The sequence below is a fragment of the Cheilinus undulatus genome, linkage group 13 (genome assembly GCF_018320785.1).
Source record: "Cheilinus undulatus linkage group 13, ASM1832078v1, whole genome shotgun sequence".
In the NCBI taxonomy this organism is placed as follows: Eukaryota; Metazoa; Chordata; class Actinopteri; order Labriformes; family Labridae; genus Cheilinus; species Cheilinus undulatus.
Window position 1 is genome coordinate 11,306,613 of NC_054877.1, and position 17,129 is coordinate 11,323,741.

Genomic DNA, 17,129 nt, shown 5'->3' on the forward strand with positions numbered 1-17,129 from the left:
AAAGTCTCCTCACCTCTTAGTTTCCTGTATGAGTGACCCCATGGCTCTGTGCGTATCGTGATGCTGCTTGGAGAAACTCTTCCTTTGTGGAGCCTAAGGAAACTGCTGCTGCCAATATTTACATGTTGGCTGTTGTAAAACGACGCATTCATGAGCTGTGTTGTCGGGAAATCAGTCAGAAGACGAACAATAAGCGAACAAGGATGTCCTGGAAAAGACTGGGAATTTGGCACGGACATCAAAAAAGTTTGGTAGATGGGTTTTAATTACCAAAAACTATGTTAATCAACCAGACATGACTACAGAAACACAATAAAATCATCTGATTAAATAATTATGTTCCAGGACAGGAATCAAATGATCTAACAGTGTTTGAAGCTTTAGCTTCATGCTCCATCTGAGACAGTTCAATTTCTAAAGATAAAATTTTACTTAAAATGTTCATCAAACTTTTTCTACAGAAGAGGATTAGGGCCAGTGAAAAAATTATTTAGATCTTTTTTTTTTTTACTTGTGAGAAAAACGTCTGAATTCTGATTTTAAAAAGTCAGAATCCTGAGATTAAAGTCAGGATCCTGACTTTAATCTCAGGATTCTGACTTTAATCTCAGGATTCTGACTTTAGTCTCAGGATTCTGACTTTGATCTCAGGATCCTGACTTTAATTGTAGGATCCTGACTTTAATCTCGGGATTCTGACTTTAATTGTAGGATCCTGACTTTAATCTAGGGATCCTGACTTTTTCCCAAAAATTCAGACTTTGATCTCAGGATTCTGACTTTAATCTCAGAGTACTAATTTTAGTCTCAGGATTCTGACTCTTATCTCAGGATCCTGACTTTAATGTCAGGATTCTGACTTTAATCTCAGAGTACTAATTTTAGTCTCAGGATTCTGACTCTTATCTCAGGATCCTGACTTTAATGTCAGGATTCTGACTTTTTTCTTAGAATTCTGCTTTTTTTAAATCACAAATCAGACTCTAATCGCCGAATTCTGACTTTAATCTCAGGACTCTGACTTCAATCTCAGAATTCAGACATATCTCACAAGTAAAAAAAAAAAATCGGCACATTATTTTTTCAGTGGCCCTAATCCTCTTTTATGGGGTAAATGGAAAAAAGGCACAAATTCTGTCTGTCTCAAGCTGTCTTAGATTTCACATTCTATGTCTGTGCAGAAATCTGTACATGAAGTGCACTCCAGAACAAAACGCGTACAGTCAATCCAGTCAGTCCTTACAGGTCTACAGTATGAGCTTAGTGAACGCCAGAGGCGCCGCTCTGCTAAGTCTATAATCATTGGAGGCTTCTGCCAAAATACTTCAGTCCACATTGAGCAGATCGACCAAACCAGGAACAAGACCGTGAACATAAGGTCAGTTTCAAAATACAACACGGTGCAACATCATGGCTTTTGCCAGAGGTCATCGCTCAGTCAGAGGGTCACAGAGGTAATATGCTGCCTTCTACAAAGCAAAGTTAGTTTTTGAGGATCTTATTTGACACCGCAGAAGACGAAGTAAAAATATCATGTAATAAATACTGAGGTGAAAAGAAAATCAACCTCAGAAAATCTAAGTTACCTGTGTGCACATCATTGGTTCCCACTGGTACCCAGACGTACAGTACTGAGCAGAACTTTTAGGCATGTTTGGGCTGAAGTAAGGCATGTGGCATGTAAGACCTCTTAGGACCCCATCAGGTAGGAAGGAAGATTGGCACAACCCTCTTGATGTCCCTGCATATGACAAGGGGCATAAAACAATCTGCTATATAACATAGTGCACACTTTTAGGGTGGAGTAAGGGGTGGATGTGACAAGTAAGCATGGTCTAGAGTAGCATCTGGGTATGTAATAGGGCTGCCACGAGCCCCTGGTCGTGTTTTGGATGTTCCAAGGACCCAAAAACCACTTAGGGTCTTTGGTTATATTGCCTGGGGTGAAAAGGCCTGGACAAAAGAGCATGCTGAGACAGTTGAACCAAAACTAACACAGAGGATGTGGAATTTGGGGATAAGATTGAGACCAAATTTAAAATTTAATTAAATTTAATTTCTAAAAGTTACCACATGTAAAATAAGAAACCAAATGAAGCTATCATTGGTGTTAATTTGGGTCCTGAATGTTGTTGGATTAAAGACAATCATATTTTTGCAAACATGCATGGATTGGTAGGTTTAAGGGGTTTAAATGATGTCTGGGAGCCTGTAAGGATAACTTTTTGAGCTTTAATAACAGCAATGGCGACCTCTCAGCGACCCTCCATACAGCTAAAAGGTCTGCATGTGGCTCAGAGAGTTAGATTTAATTTAGCTTATGGTACGCTGTTGAAAATGAAGGGGAGCTTTATAAAACACGTGATTGGTGGTTCAGAACAGGTGTGCTGTTTTTTTTTTATTATGTCTCTCTCAGTAATGACGCCTAAAATGTTCAGCTCAGGGATTAAAGTGCTCTTCCATTAAAGCCTGGAGCTGCACTTTTTACCTGTCTTTAGGCGTCTGCATCCTGCTGTCACTTCAGTAACAACCACACATCAACATTTAACCTTTAGCTTATTCTATCATATAGCTGTGTTTGAATTTGACTGCAAAAAAACAAGGTCAGGGTTCGTGGAGATAAAACTGATTGATTCTGTTATTCTGAACGTACTGTCACATACTGGTGTTGTTTCTCACTGTTTACGGTATGTTTATGAGCTACAGGAGAGGTAAATATAGAGTTTAACAGCTTTAGAGGAAGAATTCAGATATTTGTCTCCAGAGATGTTCCAGCTTTGTGGGAAAATCGCGGAGGACAACACCCTTGGAGTTAATCATCAGCCTCATACGCTGGGAAGTCATATGAGGAAATATCAGCAGTCTGCTTATAGAACATGGGAAAAGAGACACTGTGGCAGAGGTTAGTGACAAACTCAGGTTCACACAGTCCTGTCTGACTGGAAGAACAATGAGGTTCACGCATGATTCATCCCAGGGCTCTTCCTAGACGCCAGAATACACGCTTCATTTCTCCACCACAGGAAGAGATGCTGCCGTGCATCCGGGCCGTGTGGGACATCCACCTCTGGGCCTCCGCTTCCCCTTCCCAGTGCGTCTGCAGGGCTCGAGGTGTACGGCTCTTAAGAAAGATGTCTTCCTGCTGACGTATGCAGTGTTTGCGAAAACAGTATAGAAAGTTTGGAGCAGAGCTTGATGGATGCAGAGGTTAAAGGTCACTCATATTTATAGTAACGATGCTGTGGACATTTTTACTGAGTGTGATCACATGGCTAGTAAGTGGTTGAAAAGGCAAATAGCCAGTCAATTTAGGGATTTTGGGGAGGCCTGTCAGATTTCAGGGGGCCCTGGTTGGCCCTGGCAACCACTGGCCCCGGCCCTGTAATGCTATTGGTGCTGCTATTTGCATCATTGAATAGGTCATTATAAATTAAGATATTGTTAAAATTTTGGTTGCCAATATGTTGACCTATTTCAGTATCATCTTAGTTTTGCCATAAATTAAAAGATAATTAAATTCTTCTTGGTAAAATGTTGTTGACAGAATTAGCATGGTAGCACTTTGGTAGCTTCATGTTCTAATAAGGCCATATACATTTTTTGATTTGCTGAGGGCCGATCAGAAGTGGACCACGGGCTGTATTTGGCCCGCAGGCCATAGTTTGGACCCCCTTGGTCTAGAGAGTGTAAAAGTGTTTTCTTTAATCTTTGGTGTATTTGCATCTGTCCTATGAGATAGGTGCAAATACACAACAGTGCTAACCCCTGTGCTGCCATGCAGCCAATGAGATAAATGTGTTTTTTTTAAATGTCAATTCAACTCAATACTTCAAGTTGTTCAGTCATTTTTAAAATGCACTGCTTCAGAAAAGTATGGTTCTGAAAATTCTGCCGGACTTAAAAAGTGCTCTTTTGTTGATAATCTTGCAACAAGACAGTTCATGCAATTTCAGTCAGCTGTGAGTGATATTATTAGAAAGTGGAAGCGCTCAGGAACAACAGCAACTCATCCACAAAGACCACATAAAATCATAGAACAGTGTCAACTACTAAGGTGCACAGTGCATAAAAGTCTCCAATGCTCTGCTGATTCCACAGCTGAAGAGTTCTGGGCTTCCTCTGGCATTATTGTAAGCACAAATACTGTGTGATGGGAGCCTCACGGATGGATTTCTATTTCCATGCAGCTGCATACAAGCCTCACATTCCCGAGGCCAAAGCCAAGCATTGGATGGAGTGAGGCACACTGGACTGTAGAGCAGTGAAAACATGTTCAGTAGGGCAACAAATCCTGGTTGTCTGTTTTGCAGTCAGATGGGTGAGTCTGGGTTTGGCGGACACCAGGAGAACGTTACCTGCCTGACTGTATTGTACCAACTGTGAAATTTGGTGGAGGAGGGGTAACAGTATGGGGCTGTTTATCAGGGTTTGGTTTAGGCCTCTTATCTCCAGTGCAGGCCAATCTTAATGTTTCAGCAAACCAAGACATTTTGGATAATGCTATCCTTCCAACTGTGTGGCAACAGTCTGGGGAGGGCCGTTTGCTATTCCAACATGCAAGTGCACAAAGCAAGGACTATAAAGACATGGTTTGATGAGTTTGGCGTGGAGGAGCTTGACTGGCCTGCACAGAGCCCTGACCTCAACCCCATCGAGTCTACATCAGTGCTTGACCTCATTAATGCTCTACAGAATGATATATCGTTAGGATTTGATACATTCAGTTGTCTCCATTGGTAAATTTGTCTTGGACTCTAAGTTGGTCACACATTCATCTGCCCCTACAGAAAATCAGAGCATCTGGTACAGTTTATAATATCCGGCTCCAAAACAATCTCACTGTATTTCAATATAAGACTCTGATGAAATACTTAAGATTTTAAAACAGGGCTCAATGCAATCCATGTGCCTTTGCAGTTAATAGAAACTCAACGTTTTCATACTTGAATACAGTCTTAGTCAAAATTAAAAAATACCAGCATGTGTTTCAGTGCAACAGCAATCAAAAAGAGTCCTAAGCACTCAACATTTCTCGTGTTTGAATCTTAAAAGTTGCAGGCAAACTCCTGTACCCTGTCTTTATTCTGATTGAACAGATGATTAGAGACAGGATATACAGGGAGAGAAAGTGGGGGAGGACTTCCACCAAACAGTGCCAAGACCAGTAATTGATCCCACAACCAGTGCATCTAGGATTACAGCCTCTGTTTACGGGCGCCTGCTCTATCCACTGAACTAAAATGATGCATTTTACTATTTCGATGATAAACACTGCATCGCAATTGCATTTTTTGATAAAAAGTATTGAATACTTTGTCATCTTTTCTGTTGACTGTGCATGGCCTTGACTGAGCCAAGTTCAGGAGTCCTGGTTTTCAAACATGCTAGCACTCTTCTACTCTCATGCACCTATTTGAAGCCTGGAGGGTAAATGTGCTATGACAGCGACTCTGCATCACAATACATTGATGTGAGCAGTCACTTCTCTAAAGCAACAATACCACTGGATTACTGAAGACCATATGCTACAGTGTCTAATGATTATGACTGCTCAGTATTAATCTCTCATTGTGCTGATGAGTCTGCCAGCACTAAAACCTGCAGGATCTCAAGGCTTAACCCTGTTTAATCAAACAATCAAATAAAAAATCTTCCTTAAGCTCATGATTAAAGTTGGGACAGAGGTAAGCTCACAATCAAAGAGGGAGTGAGGTTCTCCACTTTAGGCAAGACAGTCCATGATAGTCTAACTATTCATGAACAGCAGTTGCAAGGCTTTTAGAGATTTCACCATCCACAGTCCAAGATATCATCAAAGGATTCTGAGAAATCTCTGCACACAAGAGGCAAGACTGAAACCATCATATCATGCCAGATGGACATTAAAATGTTGGCTCAGGAAGACTTTGGAAAACCACTTACAGGTAACACAATATATCACTGCATCTGCAAATGTCAGTTAAGACTCTGCCATGCAAAGCAAAAGCCATAAATCGACAACATCCAGAAGCACTGCAGACTTCTCTGGGCCTGAGCTTATCTGAGATGGACTGACCTTAAGAGGAAAAGTGGGCTGTGGTCTGATGAGTCCACATTTCAAATTTCCTTTGGAAATTACAGCTGTCAATTCCTCTGTGCTAAAGAGGACAAGGATCGTCCAGATTATTATCAACACAAAGCTCAAAAGCTTGCATCTGTGATGGTGTGAGGGTGTATAGTACCCATGGCATGGGTAACTTGCACATCTGTGAAGGCAGCATTAATACTGAGAGGTACATACAAGATGCATTACACAATATGAAAAGTGAAATATGACAAAGGAAACCCTGCAATGTTGAGCAATTTAAGATTTAAATCAAGCAAGAATGGGAAATTAATCCATATTCAGCACTTCAACAGTGTCTTCAGTCCCTGGATGCTTACAGTGTTGCTAGAAGTCAAGGTGATGTAACACAATGGTAAACATGCTTTTGTTCCAACTTTTTTGACTTTTTTTGGAGCATACTGTGGGCCTTTAATTTAGACTGGTGTTTATTTACAAAAGAAAAGTTTATCAGCTTGAACATTAAGCATCTTGCCTTTGTGCTGTAATTAAGTGAACAACAGTTAAAAAAGGATTTGCATTGCACAATATTCTGTTTTATTCACTATTTACAAGCGCCCCAGCATTTTTGGAAATTGGTTTTAAAAAGAGTCTGTACCATCTGAAATTATGTGTCAGATCAGCTAATGAGCATAAGGCTGGATGCCCATATCTGGCGTTTTTAGTGCTGGCAGCGGTCAGGATCTCAGTTCAAGAGCGCTTATTGTTTTTACATTACAGTTGAATGAATCCTGCTTCCTGCAGCTGCAGACCTGAAAACTTCCTCATGACTGAGATAAGATTTGCACTCAGGAGAATGAGATCAGACGAGATGAAACAAGATAAGGCAAGATTTTATACTCGTTTTAAACTTTCATAACTGAATACAAGACTGGAAATGGACAAGATGGGACAAAATGAGATGATATGAGAAGAGACAACACAAGCTCCCGAGAATGATGTGAGACAAGATGACGCAAGATGACAGAGATGAGAAGATATTTAAGCTCAAGAGAATGAGATAAGACCAGATCAAACACTATGACATGAGATGAAACAACTGGACTAAGTAGAACAAAACAAGATTAGATGAAACAAGGTAAGATGAGACAAGACAAAACAACATGAGATGAGATCAAACAAGATGAGATGAGATGAAACAAGACAAGACACGAAACGAGATGAGATGAAACAAGGAGACGAGATGAAACAAGATGAGATGAGATGAAACAAGGTGAGACAAGATCAAACAAGATGAGAAAAGATGAAACAAGATGAGATGAAACAAGATGAGATGAATCAAGACAAGATGAGATGAAACAACACAAAATGAGACAAGATGAGATGAGAGGAAACACGATGAGATGAAACAAAATGATACAAGGTTAAACAAGATGAGATGAATCAAGACAAGATAAGATGAAACAAGACAAGATAAAATGAAACAAGATAAAATGAGATGAAACAAGACAAGACCAGACAATATGAAACAAGATAAAAATGAGATGAAACAAGATGAGATGAGACAAGATGAAACAAGATGGGATGATCAAGATAAAATGAGATATTACACTCTTTGCAAACATTCATCACTGAATATATGACTGGAAATTGTGTCTTTTATTGAAGAAAAAGTCATATTGGGCAATTTCCAATTCAATTGGACTACTTAATGGGAGCTGCTGTTCTTTGCTTGTGCATCCTATTATCAAATTTTTCAGGGTCGCCGATGGTCGAGTGGTTAAGGCATGCACCATGTATGTGGGCTGCCTGGGTTTGAATCTGGCCTGTGGCCCTTTGCCGCATGTCTCACCTCCATTCTCATCCCTGTTTTTGAGTCTATCCACTGTACTCCTCTGTCCAATAAAAGCACGAAAAGGCCCAAAAATAAATATTAAAAAATAAAATAAAAAATTTCACTTTGACAAGAAATCCTGTTACTTTTCGATCCTGCAAGACCTCATTGCACAAGATCTTGTCACATCCCTAATTGTTACACATCGTACAGAAAACTCCACAGCCCTTCTTCTTTATCCAAAATTGTATTTTCAGTTAACCTGCAATTAAAACCTTTTAGCAGCGGCATATAATGGCCAGGCAGTAGATCTACAGTAGTTTCCGTCCACAGCTAGAAACTGAGTTGATGTTGATGGTAAACCAATTTTTAAATTTACCATTACCAAAAAACAAAGCTAAAGATGCTCAGCAGATAAGCGGACCTTTTCATTTGGAAAATTCCCTGCAACTTGTCTTTTTTTGAGCTGGGCTGGATGTCTGGAGTTCACATAGCACAGTCTGCACAGCAGCTGGTGATTATAGATGTTTAATAAGAGCCCATTGTGCTGATGAGTTCATAGTAACTAAATCCACTTCAGTGCACGAGGCTGCTGCAGGGCTCATCATGAAACAATGGGCATGGATTACTGATAAGAGTCTTAATATTATCTCTTCTATCCCAGGTTAAGACCACGTAACAGCTGCCGCTCCACTCGGACACTTTGCCGACATCATCATATCCTGAAGAGACGGTGAGAGAGGAGGGAGCTGTCTGCTCAGGCATGCAGAAGTGATTCAGTAAACGTGAAGGGAAATGTTCAGTTACACAGACAGTGGCTGACATGTCTCCTCTGTTTGTGTAGCTCCACTAATCGCTCCAGAACATGACTGAAAGTGATGTGAAAAACATTCATCCTGATGACAGGAAAGTCATGTGCTCAGATTTATCTGTGATTTTTTTGTGAGGCTCTGCACCCGAGGAAAAAATTATTAGAGTCCAGATGTCAGCAGTGATGAGAAGTCAGAAAATCCATTCCACCGTTCATTCAAACACACCTGCTTATACTGGTCTGACATATTTCACTATAAATGACTGAAGAAACTGCTCTTAATAATGAAATCTGATTATTCTACCACCATAATTTGTGATATCTCCTCCAAGGTTATTATAACGAAGTGTGTGCTTACAAAATTAACCTAAATAAAACTACAGAGAACTTGTCCAAAATCTGTGTATTTATGTTCATATACATATGTATTGAAGGTAATTTTGACATCAGAGCACAAGCTGTGTCTCAATTCAGGAGTGGCATCCTCCAAAGGTTTGAGACTAAGCCTTTATAACAGCTGAATCCTTTGCTCGGGTTGATCTGGGATGGGACAGTCTGGTTTGCAGAGGATTCCTTGTCAGCACAAGGCGTCCCCGCCAGAACTAGCCAACAAAACCAAGGTCTCGCAACTTGACCTACTGTATCACACAAAATGTTTTATAATGATAATTTGTGGTTTCAAAGACCCCTTTTTTGTTCTAGATTTGTATTTTAAGTTTAGACTGAGTTGAAGTCGGCTTCTAACATAATAAACCACCACTGTGAAGTTATCAGTCTTCACTTGTGTCCTTCAAAGGATGCAGCCCCTGAATTGGGACCAAGCTTAAAATTGTTCGGGATTTTTCATTAGTTTTTATTTTTATTTTGTTCTCACTTTCTGTGTTAAATTTCAGTTTGGTTTTAATTGGTTTTCACTGCTGGTTTGTCAAGTTTTTATTTTGCAAAAATGCTCAGTTTTAGTTTTGTTTATATTTGTTTTAGTTTTTTTCAGGAACATGTCAGTGCTGAGTGAACATCATGAATTTATAAAAACATATTCTAACTGGCTACTCTTCGTTTATCATTTTATTTATTTAAAGATGTTTGAATACAACTCCAGACATAAAACTACCACTAAGTAAAGTCTTACCCAATCAAATCAGGCCATTTTCACTCCCCAGACTTGGGTGTAGGTGCCTGTAAGCATGGCTGTGTCAAAGACTAAAACTAAGGATATTTTTTTCTCTATTTTTATTTTATTTTAGTGTTGTAAGCGACCTATACAGTTTTAGTTTTGTTTTTTGCTTAAGAAAAACAAAATGTTGACAAAAATGATTTTCACATTTACATTTAGTTATTTAGTTTTAGTTAAATATAATAACCTTGATTGGGACAGTCTGTGTTTTAAATTGGTGGTTGCTTGGTTGTGGTTTGCATGTTTTTCTTGATTATTATAGAGAAATGCCTCTTTAAAGCACATTAAAGGGATGTGAACACCTTACATAGGCACTGTAGTTCTAACTAAAACTTGGCTGAAATTGAAAAGTCCAATCAGAATAAAATCTAGTTAAAAAATTCAATACTGTTATAACCCTGATCCCCATTACTGTAGTCCAAGTTTTGGGCCTCGTTAGTGAGCCTTCATGTGGCTTTAATAAAGAAAGGCTCAAGAGTAAAAGAGCTTTGGCCTGTGCATTAAGGATTGTTTAGTTAATACAGTGTTTAGGTGGAGCAGAAAGCCTTAGAGGCCGATAAAACTCTGAATGACCGAACAAACACAACAAAGTTAGAGCATTAAACAAATAGCCTGGTATTATAAAGGGCAGTAAAAGCCAACAATAGGCTGACTGTTAATGTAATGGGATTAAAGAGGACTGAGCAGTGATTACATTTCTGCTTTAAATGCAAAGACGTGTGTTTGTCAGCTTTGTCATGAAAATACATTAAAACACAAACATGAAAAAAAATCACCAACAGCGTAATTTCATTGTACAATAAACCTTTAATAAATAGTTTGTCATTAGTTTCCCATATTTACATAATAACCACCATTTACTTATGTTGCCATACTCATTTCTTGGCTAATTTTAGGCACACAGAGAGGGGGTTCAGGCCACAAACCACATCGTACTAAAAACAGGAGTGGCTAGCAGGTTAAGTCTTGAGAAATATAGAGTAATAACTGCACCATACAACCGATTAGACCAAGAAGTGGCCGTCTCCTTGAGCGATAAATATATACATTAGCTGTACGTACAGGTGATTTTTGTACATTTACAGTCTCAGAAGCTGTACGAGTGCACATGGGGCTGGTGCAGAATCTTACCAATTTGAGTACGACTTGAATTTTTGGGTTTACCAATACATTGGTCCAATAAAAAACAAAAAAAAAATATGATATTGAGAGAATAAATCAACAAAAATGGCCTCCTGTGTAATAACACCCCCTCAAAAGTAATAAAAGTATGACTTTTTTAGTGAAACATTGAGGGTATAGTGTGGTCAACATTTACAGCTTTGAACATTCAGTGACTGTTGTTACGATGGACTGATTAATCCGGGAAATTAGCTTATCAAATGTAATGAACCACTGTGAAATGCTTGTTCTAAAATGAAGACCGAGATGAAAAAAAAAAAGAGAGATGGACATTCAGTAATTTCACCCTCTAGCCACAATGTTGAGTAGACTCCTAAACGACTGGATGAAGTTTAAAAAACAAAAGCTATAAAAAATAGCAGTAAAACTGAAATCTTCAGCCGAATGAATTAAGACAAGAGAGAACAAAACAAAGAAAAATAATACAACCAAATCACTCAATGAGCAGGCACACACACGCACACGGTATGAAAAAGCAAACCAAAACAAATTTGGCACAAATACACAACGTCCAGAATTCTTCAGATAGGTGTTAAACAGCATGAAACCCACTTTCAGCTACTTTCCCCATCAGCTTGTGTTTTGGCTTTTTAAATGCACTTAAGGCATTTATAAATTAACTGTTAAAAATCACAACAAGGGTTATTTACGAGTAATTGATGCAGTATGAGGACGAAAGGGAGCACGGTGTCACTGATGCTAAGCACAGAAAATTACTCAGAACCTCAGGGGACAAGGAAATCCTCAGAGAAGGGACTGCGCCCATATGGGAACACTAAAAAATATTGTGTACTTAATGGTCTTTTGTGAGCCAGAGGTATCACAGAGAGATTTATATGTGCACACAATACTTTCTTTTGCACACGAAAAACTCCTTACAAGCACCCAGTTTCCTCAAGCGCACAGGCTGCTTTTGTACGGAAGCCCTGAGTGGAGAAACATCCAGACAGCTTATTCTACTCCCCTTTTTCTGTGATACTGTGTACACATAAGCTGTTTTCTTGAGATCTCTGCTACTATTAATTGTGTTTGCTCAGGAGAACAGTGCAAGCTTTTCAGTGATAAAGAAGTGACTACAGTCATTTTCTTGAAATCTTGGGAAATTAGCTTATCACAGAAAAAAACAGCATTGTTATCTCAAGATAATGATACAAATATGTCAAGCTTTGAGAAAACAAGCAAAATTCACTTAATACCAAGTAAACTGAGTAAAATAGAATGTTTGGAAGTAAGATTTGGCAGTTTCAGGTGAAACTTTTCTTTCTCTTGAGGGCCTCCGTAGAAAATAAACAAGTGCAACCATTAGAGTGCTGCAGGAATGACTTATTTTTGTAGGTCAACCTGGACATTAGCATCATGCATGCCCCTTAAATCTTGGGTTTTTAGATAGGGATGTACAATATCATATCTGCAATACAACAATATCGGCATTTGCTCAAAAACTCAATTGCAAGTAGAAGATTTTTATTTTTTTGTATTAATTCAAGCACGTTGTTAGGATGTGCAAACGTGCTGTTCAACTATGAGAGTTAAATTAAATAACGGATCAATTCTCACAAAAGAAAGAGGGGATTGTTTTTGCAATAAAAGTTTGTGTATATCTCAATATTGATATTGTTGCTGGCTAAAATGAGTTTGGAAACAACACAGCTTAGATATCAACAAAAATTAAATATGATGCATCCTTTTTTAGAATATTGCTGAAAATAAGATCTGTGGTGAAAAAAGTTGTGACACTTGAATTTTTCCTACATCAAGATTATCCTTAAAAGTGAACATCACCACATTCTTAGTGTGATTAATGAACTGCAAAGCTTGAGTCAGAGTAGTTTTAGCACTAACACACATTGGGTAAAGGCAAACTAAACGATGAGTTCACATGTTCAGCATGATGGCGTTTAAACTCCATAGTCCTCATTAACCTTTTGTTATCATTCAACAAGACATGAAAATGTTTCGAGATTCACTAATGGATCACTTCCAGATGTGTTTTATGTCTTAAAAATGTTAAAATGTCTTCTACTGTGGTACCACAGACCTTATTTCAGCCATCAAACCAAAATCTTCATTAATCCCACAGACTTTGAGTGGATTTTCTTAAAGCTAACATATCCAGGTTCTCAGACTCATGTACTCTCCAGTTTGAGTGCTGTAGCAGTTTAACACCTGCAGTTCATGTTTGACCTGCGCCACCTTCAGGAAAAAAAAGCAACAGCAACAGCTGCATACACCTTCACGTTGTTACTGTTTTCTTGTTTCCAAAATCCATACTTTTTAGGGAATACAAAAATGTTTGCTTTTCAGAGTGATACCTTTCTAACCAGTATGTGTCATTAAACTATTAATATGTTGAAAAAACTAAGTGTAGATGAAGATCATCAGTCTGAGCTGATCTGATTTTACTGATTATTGATGATATTATGTTAAGTCTGATCTCAGAATAACAATTTAGTAACCCTCGAATGTTACCATGTTTGTAGTTTACATCCCACATATCAGGTATACAGGCAAGTACACGGACAAAATGCTTATGGCGCAGCAGGATGCAAACACAAATGACATGAAACAGCAAGTGTTATCTCCGGTCTAAGCAGCAATTTCCACATACACCGGCTGCACTCTGCAGCGCTACGGTTTTGCTCCAATGGAAGGCGAGCGACCTCGCACACTGGAAGCGTGTCTAGAACAACACAGCACAGCCCTGATCAGCCCATGCAGGAGACATGCAGGACTGGTATGTCAACAGCAAATTTAGTTTATTGAGGTGATTTGCCGTTCATTTCAACATGATTCCATGATTTTTTATCTCCTGCCACAGGTGTGCACTTTATGAGGTTTAAAGGTTAATGTTTGCTTTAAAGAATCTGTGGTTTCATGCAAAATTCTGTTTCTTCACATCAAAAGTAAACTTTTCCTCATCAATGGCACTGTTAAAGCTCTGTGACCCACTGACCTCCTGATGACCTTCTGCACGTGCAGGATGAGCTGTCATGTTGATATAGTGATGATTTACGATCAGGTGTCCATAATAGTTGTATTTTGAAGTTGACCAGATGCTTTGCACATCTTTTCTGCTGTTTGGATCAAGCTGCCCCATGTGGACTGACGTAGTTTGGCAGCGACCTGCACCAAAATAAGACCTGCGAGCAGAGTGGCACTTCAGGGATGTGCTGGAGCTGGACCAGAGCACAGGCAGTGGAACTGCTCTGTTTGACCAGAGAGGGAGTGATTTGCGTTGCAGTACTATTCGCTGGCAGATTGCAGCACAGCTGCTGTATGTGTAAACTGTAGGTAATGCATAATAAAATTTGATTTTTCCCTCTTTGGCCTGTGGGAGGCGACATGAGTTTTTTCTGCTGTTGCAACTACTTTCTCTTCCCGTAGGTGGCGCAAACTGACTCACACAGAGCTCTGTAATGGCTCTATTGGTGTAGAATCTGCTGTGCATGAAAAGTGAATGAAGTGATAAACATATTTCATAAACTTTAAGGATTCTGTAAAACTATTCGATAGTTCATATTTAGTTATCACTGTAGAAATCTTTAACCATCATGTTATAATAAACTTTGAGTTATCCTCTGCAGCAGCATAAGAGATAACCTCATGATATTAATTCAAAAACTCTTTTCTGAGACAGTGCAGACACTGATCTGCTGATAGCGACACTCTAAGCTTTAAATAATAGTTCGGAGGCTTTTCAAAATAAAACCATGGTTCTGTGAGCCTTAACCTGGATGGTGATCGATGTCAGGAAACAAAGCAACAGGAAGGGCGTGAAAACAAAGGGAATTCAAAGTGTGTAACAGCTCCGATGGGAGCGATAGCGTAAGATTACAGAGCCTTCTCAGACCTCGGTCTTCATACAGGTTACGTAATTAATATATATACATTTTCATATATATATTAAGTCACTTGGAGGCAACGTTTGTTTCTTGAATAAGAACTTGAAGCACAACTAGCCTTCAGTTTGAACAGAGAAAAATATACAACCCAAACTGTACTACTCTAGAGAATGGCAAGTAAACATTGAAAAACAGTTTCTGCTAATAAAGTGGTCTCTCTGCACACTTCTCTGTGTGAGAAGTGTGAACGAAATGTGGTCACACCAAGCCTCTTAGATGTGGTTTACCCATCCTAACCCGGGTTAGGCAGCGCCTCTTTGACATTGGTCTCCCTCACAGGTCTACAGTTACCGTGCATCCTCACTGAGCAAACAGAAGAGGAGCTGTTCCCTTCTTCGATGCTTTGACAGAGCTGCGGTAGCAGCGACAAGCATCTGGACAATAGTTAGCTTGTGACAGACCATTAAAGAAGTGAGCAGCTGTCTGTTTGGTTCACTCTTAAACTGAACCAGCTGCCACTCCAGCGGCTACTGAGGAATATGAAGAATCACACAGGGATTTAGTAACATTTGAGATAAACCCCACTCACACTCTAAACCAAACCACTTTTGTTCTTTTTAACACCAGGTGGGGGGCGAGCTGTTGTTACTCCACTCTGTTACTGCTTTATAGAAACCAAAGATTAGAGTCCAGCTCAGCCAAGCCACACACACCTCTCCACTGCAGCCCGAAAACACTCAAACGCTCTCTTCATACAGGGTCTTCAGAGAGTTCACACATTACCCTGCTTTAAACAAAGAGAAGGGCTGCTAAGAAGGGAGTGGCCACTTTTGTGCTGTGGACACAAACGCCTCTTCATGGCATTGCAGTCTGATGTGTGCCAGAGGCCAGAGTGTGTCCAAAATGTGTCTGTCTGTCCGTGTGTGCAGAAGGTTGGAGCAAAAGTGTCTGCCCCCCTTAGCTGAGGTTATACGCTGCTGTCCTCCAGCAGCGGCTCCTTGCCCTCAGCCCCGCTGCCTTGAGGGCTGTGGGAGTGACTCTGTGCCCCGTTGCTGTGCTTCTTGTAGGCGCCGGGCCGCATGCCGGGCCCCGTGTGCTCTGGGATGAACAGCGCCACCAGCAGAGACAGCAACACTGAGCATGCTCCAAATAGGAAGGGAGGACCAGGGATGATAGCACTCTGAAGAAACAACAGAGGCAGTACTGTAAGAACAGCAACCATACATGGAAACTCGCATTATGATTGTGTGCAGGTTTGTTCTTGCTTACCTCATCAGTGGGGTTGGCCATGTTTGGTTTGGCACCCTTTTCAGAGCCGTCAGTGTCAGTCAGCTCCACGTGGAACAGGTAAAAAACAAAACCATAAAGAGCAGGGCCCAACCCGTTACAGAGGCCCCGAATTCCAGTAATCATCCCCTGAACAACACCTGGAGGGAGATAAATATAAACAGAGCCATCAGGAAAATGTCAGTTAAGTCTTATTCAAATATGCACAAAACTCCCAAAACATCCTCAAGTTTTCATGACAAGCTGCATGAGTGAACACAGACAGATCACTTTAACATATCATAGCCTTGCAGTGAATTTCTGAGAAGTCAGGGTGAGCTGAGGTAAGAAGCAGCAGTATGCAATTTTTGTGGACAAGGAGGAAAAGTTGTGGTATATCTGTTTGTGGGTTGAAACTGTGGGATATCTTAATATGGAGCCCAAGCAATGTCCAAACAGAACTTGGTTTAATTAGTGGTACAAAGAAATCATTTTCACGAGGTACACAGATGAAGGTGACTGTTAGTGGAGTTTAATGTTTGTTTTGTTGTTTATTCTATTCATCATCAACTTTTTGTAAATAATAGTACATAGTCGGAGGTGTTTGCTATGTGGGTTTGCATGTTTAAATTTATATGAAAAATCCAAATATATATTATTGTAGAAGAATAAATATTTATACAGTGCAACTCACATTCCTCAGAAAGTTTTCAGACCCCCGTCACATTTTTAGATTTTGTTGTGGTACAGACTGATGCTACATTTTTTTAATTTTTTTTTTTTTTAATCTAGACCCCATAATTACAAAGTAAGAGAAAGTAGAGTGAGAAAGTTCTGCAAATGTAATAAAAATGAAAGTCTGAAACATCACATCGACAAAAGAATTCAGAGCGTCTACAGCAACATTTGAAATTGAGCTCAGGTTTCTCCCACTTTTCTTGATCTTTGCTGAGATGTTTCTACACCTTGACAGGAGT

General features: G+C 39.6%; 1 protein-coding gene across 1 annotated transcript in view; it reads right to left on the reverse strand.

Moving 5' to 3' along the window:
• Positions 1 to 10,668: 10,668 nt before the first annotated feature.
• Positions 10,669 to 17,129, reverse strand: part of mfsd14a2 (major facilitator superfamily domain containing 14A2) — a 40,554-nt gene continuing 34,093 nt past the window's right edge. The window contains exons 11-12 of the mRNA XM_041803210.1: positions 16,156 to 16,313; positions 10,669 to 16,066 (exon numbers count right to left, since the gene is read on the reverse strand). Of these exons, the coding sequence (XP_041659144.1) occupies positions 15,854 to 16,066; positions 16,156 to 16,313 (371 nt within the window). The 3' untranslated portion in view covers positions 10,669 to 15,853. The remainder of the gene's footprint in view (positions 16,067 to 16,155; positions 16,314 to 17,129) is intronic.